The sequence below is a fragment of the Emys orbicularis genome, chromosome 17 (assembly GCF_028017835.1).
Source record: "Emys orbicularis isolate rEmyOrb1 chromosome 17, rEmyOrb1.hap1, whole genome shotgun sequence".
NCBI classification, from domain to species: Eukaryota; Metazoa; Chordata; order Testudines; family Emydidae; genus Emys; species Emys orbicularis.
In genome coordinates this window covers 23,278,477-23,289,277 of record NC_088699.1, presented here as the reverse complement: position 1 = coordinate 23,289,277, position 10,801 = coordinate 23,278,477, and the positions used below count along the sequence as shown (strand labels likewise).

The 10,801-nt window shown below is 59.5% G+C and overlaps 1 protein-coding gene across 1 annotated transcript; it reads left to right on the top strand.

Annotated features, from left to right (window-relative positions):
• The first annotated feature begins 210 nt into the window (after positions 1 to 210).
• Positions 211 to 1,817, top strand: LOC135891045 (protein FAM170B-like). The gene is made up of 2 exons (XM_065418534.1): positions 211 to 280; positions 1,033 to 1,817. Exons 1-2 carry the CDS (start codon positions 211 to 213, stop codon positions 1,815 to 1,817), a joined length of 855 nt encoding a protein of 284 aa, XP_065274606.1.
• Positions 1,818 to 10,801: the final 8,984 nt, after the last annotated feature.

Genomic DNA, 10,801 nt, shown 5'->3' with positions numbered 1-10,801 from the left:
GGATCAAACACTTGGCTCAGGTCAATCGTGATCCTGTCTCTGCTGCCTGCACTGTGAGATCTGGAGATTTAGCAGGAGAATTGGACCAGAACCGCCATCCCTTCCCCAGCAGAGACCCGGACCTCCTGGCTGGTGGTGGACAGAGAATCCAGGAGGTTTCGAGGATTGTGACAGGCACCAGCCTTGGCCCGAGTCCCCAGAGCCAGGACCATGCTGCACAGCCAGGGGCTTCCTGCTGAAGCCCCAGAGACGAATCCTGGAGCTGCCCAGGACGGGTCAGGTGAGCAAGACGTTCCCTGGGCCCACAGGACACTCGGGGGAGAGGCTGGCAGGGGTCCTAGGTCAAGGATGAACTCAAATTCTCTTTCTGCCTGCCTCAGGGAGGTCTCAAAGGGGGAAGGGGAGAGAAACAGAGACCCCACCAGGGCACAGTGGGGGAAACGGACTCCAAGTGGGGAGAGACAGAGCCCTCTAAATGGTTAAATGGAAAAGAGGAAGGGGGAGACACAGACACCCCCCCCCCCAAGGGTGAAGGAGACACCAGGAAGAGGAGATATCTGGGGACACGAAATGGCTCTTCCATGTAGAGATGCCAGTGCAGAGTCCTGGGCCCGTGGGGTAACGAGCCTAAGCCAGGGGCCTTGGAGATGGGCACAGCCAGGTCTCAGGCTGCTCCTGGTAACCATGCCAGGGTCATAGATGATGTCAGGGCTGGGGCAGACCAATGGGGTAGAGCGTCCATCCCCCCCAGGGCCAGGGCAGCATCGACACCGACAGGACGTTGTCTAGGGCTCTGTCCAACCTAGTTGCCAGTGTGCCAAGCAAGGGGGCTCCGGCCCTTCCCTGGGTGCAGCGTGTCAGATCCCTGACTGGTCGCTCCCCTGATATTCGTACTCAGTGAGTCCCCTTCCCGACCCCCTCCCCCTGCCCACAGAGGGCCCCTTTGGGCCTGGGACACAGGGCTGGGAGCCGGAGGGGGACGCACCGCAGGGGGCGATGGCCACAGGAGTTAGGCTCTCATTCTGCTTTCAGAGTCGCAGAGATCAGGGGAGTCGCCCCCTCGTCAGGGGGTCTCTGCCGGGAGCTCCGTTCCTGGGGAAACGGCGGAGCAGGGGGTCTCTGCCTCTGCAGGCCCCAGGGACCCAAACCAGCAGACCTCCACGGCCACATCTGTCACCAGCCACTCCTCCACCCGCGGCGTGCAGCCTGCGGCCTCCAACCGCCTGTGTGCACAGCCCCCAGGGGATCCACCCGGCGCGGGCGTGAAGAGAAAGCGCTCGGCACGTGTCAGAGAGGCCGAGGGGGAGGGAGAAGAAAAGTCCCTGTTCTACATGAAGATCAGGGCCGTGAACGGCGTCTCGGTGGCCTGGGAGACCGGGGCTGGCTTTGGAACCATTAGGAAGCGCCCCCGCATCTTTAAGGCCAATTACAGGGGAGGAGAAAGCTTTGCCGGCTCGGACCCGAGCAGCTCCCACACCAGGTCCGAGCTGGGGGACGTGGACCCCGAGGCAGAGAGCGGCGCGGGGGGGCCAGCAGAGGAGGCTCCGCAGCAGCCGATGGGAGCGCCCCCTGAGTGGCTCCTCACCCCCGAGCAGGGCCTGCGCTGCCTGGCCTGCTGCCGAGTCTTCCCCAGCCTGGAGGCCCTGACCCAGCATGTGAAGCAGGGGCTGCGCGAAGGCTTCAGCTGCCGCGTCTACTACCGGGTGCTGGGGCAGCTCAGGGCGGGAGAGCCGCCCCGGAAGAGACGGCGACGTGGGGGCCGCGAGTGCAGCAAGTGTGGGGGACAGAGACGGCGCCCACGCAAGGCTGCCAGATAGGCCTGGCAAGGACGCGCCGGGGGAGCCCAGCTGCTGGCTGAGACCAGAGACGACTCTGCCAGCAGAGACCTGAATACACAGGGTGGCGACCACAGCCAGCAGCGGGTCTGGGCACACACGCCAGTCGCTGCCCCCGGCTAGGAAGCCCTGCCCGCTGCCGGCTTGCCAGCCAGACCCGATCTCCATGTGAGGCCAGGACAACGAGCTCTGGGACTCACCGTGATACACCCAGGCCCCTGCTTGGGAAACGCCAGCACTACGAGCATCAGGGCTGAGAACTGGCAGCTCCAGCAGTGCCAGGCCAACGGCATCCCAGCCCAGCGCGCCAGATCCACACCAGGCTCCCCCCCGGGGCCAACAGGCCGAACCGGAGCTGCCAGGCTCCCTCCCCTCCCCCAGCCCGGCCGGAGGAGCAACCTGCAGCTCCCGCAGCAAGGCCCTGCCCGATGCCAGCAGAGCCCCAGACAGCAACACCGAGCCCCACCCCTCCATAGGGCTCTGGCCGCACCGCACCCAGCCACCAGGGACAGGGAAAGAACTGACGCCATCAGCCAGCCTTCGCCCTGCCGGGACCCAGCCTAAAGCCTTCGCCACCGCCCAGACGTATGGAGGGTCGGTAGCACATCCGCATCCTTAGAGACGCACACGGACTCTGGCCCATCGACGGGAGGAAGGTGATGAGAAGACGTCTCTCTGCAGCATCCCCAGAGACGGACGCACAGGGCGGCTACGACGCACAGCCCCTGAAGGCTGAGCCATGGAGCAAGGAGCTGGGAGCGCACCCCACCGGCACAGACATCAGCTAAGTAACTTACTGCGGGGGTCTCGTCTGGGGGCGGGGGGGAGGACGCCCTAGGTTCCCAGAGCATCTCAGGGGCTTGTGAGCTAGGGCAGGTAGCTAAATGGTCTGGGCAGGGGGCTGGAGGTCAGGAAGGCAGATGTGGTCAAGGGCTCGGTGAGAGAAAGGGGGGTGTGGGCGGGGGCATGGGTCAGGATGGGAGGAAGGGGTGTGTGGGCAGGGACTAGATGGACCCAGCCCATCCTCCCCCCACCCCACAAAATTCACCTCATCCCCTCCCCCTGCCATTACCCCTCCCTCCTTTCTCCCCACCACAAAATCAAACTCCTCGGCCTCCCACCACGACCAAATCCCTCCCTCCCCTAGGACTCCATCTGGCTCTCACTACCTCCCTGTGACGGGGTTGGGGACTCACCACCGCAGCGCCTCCTACTGGTTGTCTCGGGAATTAGCTCTGTCCAGTGGAGCGCCCCCTCCTGGTGGTGTCCCATCCGTCGTCTCGCCCTCGATTGGCTTCTGAGCCCGCGTCGCTCCCAACTCGCGGTGTCCTCTTCTGGACCACTGCCCTCCAGCAGTGCCCCTTAGTCCATCCACACCCCCTTGTGGGGCGGGGGGGGGGTCAATCAGCAGTCTCTTTATGCCCCCACCACCATGTCCAACCACACACCCCAAAGTCTAATCCCTCTTGTCAGGGATCTGGTGTAGTCTATACTGGCTGCTCCCTATGGTCGATGGCTGGGTGTACTGCAAGGGGGGGAAAGGAGGGACCCAGGCCACCCACTACTCTGGGTCCCAACCCAGGGACCCTCTAGTGGCAGCCGTCCTGCCCTCCTTCTCTCCCTCCATCTGTCCACGTCCCTGGGCCGCTTCCCCTTCGGCCCCTCGCACCGGCTAGGCCCTTCCCCTCAGGGCCTGCAGCCTGGCAGACACCGGGCTGGAGTTACCCTCTGCTCCCCCGGGCCTGCCCAGCCCTGCGCTGTCCCGGGTGCTAGTCTCCCAACTCTGGAGCCAGACCTTCCCCTCTCGAAGACCTGGGACAAACTGCCTCTCCTCTCTCTGAGCAGCCTTCTTATAGGGCTGAGCCTGGCCCAGATTGGCTGTCTCCAATCTGGGCCCTGATAGGCTCCCAATAAGCCCTTCTCTTATTGGCTGACGGGCTGCACAGGCCCACTGGCCTGCTGCAGCCCCCTCTAACATGGGGGTGGGGCAGACACCCCCCACACTCCCCCTCCTCCCAGTCCATCCAGCCCACCTCCTCCCCAGTCCCCAAATCCACCTCTCCCCCTTCACTGTCCCACAGAGTCCAGCTCCTGTCTTGCTCTCACCCCAAAATGGTTCTGCCCTTTCCTCCCCTCCCCTCCCCTCCCCAGCTCCTCTTCCCCCATCCGTTTCCTCTGCACCTCACCCCATGAGCTGGATTCAGCTGTCCCAGGTCCGGCCTTGGCTCCTGACCACGCCACACCTCGACCAGCCACAATGGAGCTAAAGCTCTTACCTGCATCTTCACTAGGAGCAGGTGTAGCTGATCCACATTAGATCCACCTGACCTAAACCCCAGCCCATGTTTTAGTCCAGGCAAAGGGCCGGTGTCCTGCTCAGCGCCAGGCCCAGCTCGGTCAGGTGCTAAATTGAGCGAGAGGGACATAAAAATCTGCTGGGCGGCTTTGACATGCTCAGGCTGGCGCTCAGATGCCAGCTGTAAAGCAGGGGAAACATTCTGTGCTCCAAAGTGCACCAAACGCCACAGCCGCCCGCCCGCCCTTCAGCTGAGGGGACGAAAGGCTTTCACCAACATTCATTAATGAAGCTTCACGCCCCTTGTCAGGAGTGGTAGCATCCAGAGCCTTGTGCTGCTGACCGGGAAACTGAGGCACAAAGAGGCAAAATGACTCAACCGAGTTCACGCAGTCACTCTGGGAATCTGACATTTCTTTGTGCCAGACAAAGGCAGAACCCCTTCCATGCAAAACAGCAACTAACCTGGGAAGGGAAGCAGTGCGTGTGACCATCAGAGCATCCCCCGTTTAGTTTGGCTACTAAGGAGCACAGCCTTAACCCCCTGTTCATATGTTACATTCCATGCAGCTATCCATTGTTATCAAGGGCACTAAGCCCTGTCGGAGGCAGTGTCACCTAGTGGATACAGCTCTGGACTAAGCTGCAGGACACCTGGGTTCTAGTCCTGGCACTAGCCAGCTGTGTGACTTTGGGCAAGTCACTTCCCTGCTGCGTGCCTTAGTTTCCCTGTTTGTACAAAGGGGACACTGACCTCCACTGTAAACTGCTTAGCGATCTATGGATGAAAAGTGCTGTATCACAGCGAGGTATTAGTATTAATTCCTTTTCTCTTCCTCCCAGTTGTGAGCCCCAGCTACTGCCATAAAGACCCCTGTGTTCCAGAAAGAACGTCAACCAAATGCTTCCCGAGTGACCTACTCAGGGTGCCACTTGCCCCCATCCAGCCAGGAGGTAAATATCAGAGTGTGGTCGACGTACCGGGTTGACCAAAACAATCGCTTGCCCTTTATCCACAAACCTGATGATTCTCAGACCCAGTTTTTGGTCTCCACCAACCATCCCGCTTGGTAGCAGAGTTTTAGTAGCAGAGGCTGTAGTGAGGACTCGCAGGGCTAAGATCATGCTAAAAACACTGTGGAACATTCATATATCAACCTAAAGGAACAGAGTGCATTGTGGGATATGTTGTCCTCGCCTATCTTTATCATGTGTGCAACTTCCTGGGGGATAGGGTGACCAGACAGCAAATGTGAAAAATTGGGACTGTCCCTATAAAATCGGGACATCTGGTCACCCTACTGGGGGAGGGAGCGGGGGTTGTTTGCAAATTAGCAAATAACCAAACAACAATAGTCACTCCCCGAATTAACGAGGTTTGGCTAGAGAGTTACTAAGGGGCAGCTGGCGCTAGGTGCCGCTGTTGGCTAATGGTAATATCTGTAGCAGTGAGACGTTTCTGTACTTCCACAGCGCTGGGCTAGCAGGGACTTGGCCCTGCAGGCAGCAGGCAGGTGCTTTGGCAGAGCTGGGGCAGGGAGGAGAATTGGACTGGCAGGGGATACTCCAACCTCGGACAGCAGTGCATTGGCAGAGCGGGTGGGAGCTGTGCTGGAGTAGCTGGGAGCGTGGCAGGCCATGGTCATAGTGTATGGACCAGTCTGTGTTGGGGGACCACAGATTGCAATAGCACAAGATGTTGTAGGTCCGATTGAGGTGTGTTGTCAGAGCTGGGGGAGGCAAGTGCACACAGCAGCAGCCCCGCAGCACCGTGCCTGGGCCCAGGCAGCTCTGTCAGCCTCCTGCGTTCAAGAGACCCGATTTCACTCCAAAGAGGAGAGCATTTCCGGAACAAGTGCCTTCGTTCCCAGCATGCTCACAGTAACTGCCCTGGCCGCATGGCTGCCTGCCATGAGCAGAGTCTGGGTGTGACTCTGCATTTCTTAAGGGAACCTGCCTCACAGCTCTCTCTCTGTTCACAGAGTGACACTCGCACAGGGGAAGGTCCCGGAAGGAAGTCTGCGTTGCTACGGTTTGCGTCCAGGTTGCGGGGCAGACACAGCAGGAGCTGACCACATCCCCAGCTTAACACTCCCCATTCTTATAGCATCGCCGGGTCCTTTGTTAAGGTCAGACGTCGGCAGCTGAAAAGGAGCTTTACATCTTGTATCACAAGATCTCATTCAAACAGGAAAACAACGAAAGGCAGAAGGCAAACTTTGAGCCCTCTTTGACTTCCTCCTGGTGGTTTGAAGCAAAGCAGTCCCACTGAAAGCAACAATTCTCCATTCTTCAGTAGGGGCCCAATCCTGTGACAGTTTTTGTTGTTTCGGCCGGGCAGCGCGGGGGGTGTTTCGGCGGCACGGCGCTGCGGGAGGGTTGGGGCTTTGGGTAGCCCGGCCCGGTGCTCCAGGGGTTTGGGCGGCCTGGCCCCGCCCGGCGCTCCAGAGGTTTGGGCAGCCTGGCGCGGCGGTGGGGGGCGGGGGTTTGAGCGGCCCGGTGCGGCGCTCGGGGGGGGGGCGTGGGGCTTTGGGCGGCCCGGCGCGGTGCTGGGGGGGCGGTTTGGGCAACCCGGCGAGGCGCTCGGGGGGGGAGGCGGGGGTTTGGGCGGCGCAGCACTCGGGGGGACGGGGGTTTCGGTGGCTGGAGGGGGCGGGGGTTTCAGCGGCCCGGTGCGGCGCTCGGGGGGGGGCGTGGGGGTTTGGGCGGCCCGGCGCGGCGCTGGGGGGGCGGTTTGAGCAACCCGGCGAGGCGCTCGGGGGGGGGGGCGGGGGCTTGGGCGGCCCAGCGCGGCGCTCAGGGGGGGGCGGGGGTTTCGGCGGCGCGGCGCTCGGGGGGGGCGGGGGGGTTCGGCGGCGCGGCGCTCGGGGGGGGCGGGGGGGTTTGGCGGCGCGGCGCTCGGGGGGGGGTTCGGCGGTGTGGCGCTCAGGGGGGCGGAGTTTGGGCGGTGTGGTGCTGGGGGCGGGGGGGGTGTTACGGTAGGGCGGCGCTCTTCTTTTTTGCCTGGGGCGGTAAAAAAGTTAGAGCCGGCCCTGCCTGAAGCTCACAGAGACGCAGGGTCTGCAGAGAAAGACTGTTAGCTGGCCCCAGAAGAGCAGGGGTACCAGGGCTAAGTCGGGCCTACCTAAATCTGGAGGGAAATTGTCTACATGGTAAGTTAGTGCGCAGCACGTTAGCATGCTCTAGATTCACACCCTGGCTTGCCGTGCACTAACTCGCCCTGTGGACAAGCCCTGAGAGAGGTGCAGCTCATCCCTGAACTGGGACAGGAACAAACTATCAACTTCCACCCTTTCAGTTTACGGACACTGGTCCAAAATTTTCCCTTGCAAGATTTTTTCTGTTGAGAGAAAATGGCCTTTTTCTAGCAAAAAAATCCATTTTCACCTGAATTGTTGGGGGGGGGGGGGCTGTAGCAATGTGGGACTCACCCCTGCGGCACCTCCTGCTGGTCATCTCAGGGAATTACCTCGCCAGCCTCCGGAGCACCCTCTGCAGGCCAGTGATCTGCCTTACCGCTGTCCCCGTGTCCCTCCCATACCCCAGTGCCCTTTTATCTGGGGTGCTGCCCCCTGGCAATGCCCCCACACTCTGCCTCTGGGTCTCCCCTCTCTGGGGAACCCCCAACCCTCTAATCCCCACCTTGCCTCACTGTGGGCTACTGCCAGTCACCAACTAGCCCCCGCGCCCTGGGGCAGGTTGCAGTGTCAGCCACTCATCATAGGCAAGGTCAGGTCTGGACCTGTTGCCTCTCTCTGCAACCCAGTGCCTCTATGGGGCCTTGGATAGGGTTACCATACGTCCGGTTTTTCCCAGACATGTCCGGCTTTTTGGTAATCAAACCCCCGTGTGGGGGGAATTTCCAAAAAGCCGAACATGTCCGGGAAAAATACTCCCAGCTTTGCCGGCATCCCTGGCTTACCTTACAGCAGGCTCCGGTGACTGCTGCTGCTCCCCCCAGACACCTCATCTCTGTGCAGCTGAAGAGCTGAGCTGCCCGAGCGCTATCGGCTTCACGGTTTGCCGGACAGCCCCCAGACCTCCAGACCCTGCGTCCCCAGCCGGGCGCTTCCCCTCCCGGGCTCCGGCTGCGCTGGGGAAGCGCCCGGCCCAGTGCGCAGCGGGTGTGGAGGCTGCCCGGCAAACCGTGAAGCCGGTATCGCTCGGGCAGCTGTTTCGCGTGGCTGGGAGGGAGGAGGGGGAATGCGGGATGTTCAGGGGAGGGGGCAGAGTTGGAGCTGGAACTTTGGGGGAGGGGCAGAGTTGGGGAGGGGAAGGGGCGGGGCCAGGGTCCCATGGAGTGTCCTCTTTTTTAAACCTTAAGTATGGTAACCCTAGCCTTGGACAAGGCCCTGCAGCCTGGGGAGTTGTCAGCCTGGAGCTCCCCTGCCCCTCTGGCCTTTCCCCAGCCCTGCCTCACTCTGGGTACCCTGAGCTTCCCAGCAGCCAGGCCAGGCCGCCCCGCCCCGCCCCAGCCTCTCTGGAGGCAGAGAGTCTGTCTGCTCTTGGCCCACTGTCCTCTTATAAGGGCCAGCTGTGGCCTGATTGGGGTGTGGCCACAGCTGTGGCTACTTCCCCAATCAGCCCAGGTTTCAGAGCTGCAGCTGCAGGGAGCAGAGGGGGTTGTATGGGTCAGGAGTTCTGGGGGGGGGGCTGTCAGGGGGTGAGGAGCGGTTGGATAGGCGTGCAGTCCTGGGGGTCTGTCTAGGGGCAGGGATGTGGATAAGGGTAGGGACAGTCAGGGGACAGGTAGGGGGTAGGATCCTAGGGGGGCAGTCAGGGGACAAGGAGCAGGGGGGGTTGGAGGTTCTGAGGGGGGCAGTCAGGGGGCGGGAAGTAGGAGGGAGTGGATGGGGGCAGGATGGGGGTGGGGCTAGGGCAGGGTGGGACTCCCTGGGTGCACACCCTAATGAAATGGGCTGCGCACGCCTATACGCCTATGTGTATAACATCTGTATCCTATATGGCAAGGTAGTATTTGAGCAGTTATATTGTAAACCTCTGTAATTGTATAAATCACCTGACTGGAGAGAGAGATTAACTAGTGTGATGGACGGATCTGCAACTGAAGGTGTTACGTCCTGCTTAGCAAGAAAGGCCCATTGACACCGGATGGACTATTGTGGACAAAGGACAAAAGACTTTGTTGCTCTGCTCTTCCCCCCTCCCAATGAAGATGAGTCATGCAATTGGATTCCTCACATCAGTTGAGTTTGCAACTCAGAGCACATGAGAGGAGGGGGGATAAAACCCCTAACAAGGAGGCACTGATTATCTTTGTGCTGCTTGGAGTCTGGGGGGGGCAAGGTTTGTTAGGCATAAGCAAGAGATCCCCAGTTGCTTAGTCTTAAAGGACATATAGAGCTTGCTTATTATAGACTTCTATTACCTTTTGAAACTTAAGATTGTAACTCATTTGTGTGTGTATGTTTACCTGCTTTAACCTTGTAAATAACCCTCTAGTTTCCTTTTCCTATTAATAAATCCCTATATAGTTTATTATAGGATTGTCTACAAACGTTGTCTTTGGTATGAGATTTAAGGTACAATTGATCTGGGGTAAGTGACTGGTCCTTTGGGACTGGGAGTAACCTGAATATTGCTGCGTCTGATGAAGTGGGCATTCACCCATGAAAGCTTATGCTCCAATACATCTGTTAGTCTTAAAGGTGCCACAGGACTCTCTGTTGCTTTTTACGGAATATTGCTGTGATTCTTGGTGTAAGGGACCATCTATCACAAGGGTAGCTCACCTGGGTGGCCAGACAGATTGGAGTACCCAGGGGGAGTGTCTGTGACTCCATGGTTAGGCTCTTTTAGTGCCTGAGGAGTTTGCACTTGATGGTTGGTTGGTGAAATCTAAGGGTAGAACTCACAGCCAGTTTGGGGTTTGTGCCCTGGGGTTGGTACGCAGGCTCTTGGGGCCCGGCAGGCACCATGACAGAGATTAGCTGTAGGGGTAACAGTTTACAGAGGTGCTGAGACAGGTTTTCTAACCTTAGCAGTAGATGGGGCTGTGACCGCAGCATTGCTCAGCCCAGGCATTTGAGCACCACTAGTCAGCCTGGCTTCAAAACCATGAGATTTTTTTCTTAGAGTTACACCTGTCTCCCATCCCCGTAGTGTTGGAGCATCCCCCAGTCTCTACAGTATTTACCCTCACAGCACCTCGTGCGGCAGGGCTGGTATCCCCATTGGACAGCCGGGGAGCTGAGGCTGAGACAGACTAAGGCCCAGACGCTCAAAGGTGTTTAGACTCAATGGAAATTAGGTCCCACAGGGAGTCTGCGGCAGCGCAGGGGCCTGAAGCCAGTCTCCTGTGTCCCAGGCTGGAGCGCTGACCTAGGCCCACCGCCGCTGTCTTTTATTTGCCTTCTGCTTTTGAAACTCGAGGGGTCACGTTTCAAAGAAAAACAAAAGCCGAGAGTCCCCTGGGATCACAGGAGTCTGGGAGCTGGGGCTTTAAGCAAAAACACCAAAATCATGAGCTGCCCGTGCTGTGACACTGGTTTTGTAAATGAATAGACCCTCTCGTGACGTCTTCAGTTGGATTCTCACCTAAGCTTTGCCCCTGTTACGATACCGCCTCCCAGCGATGTTCTTACACTACGTCATTGCACGGCTGCCCCGGGGATCTTCCTTAAAGGGTTAAAAAAAACATTGCCACTTT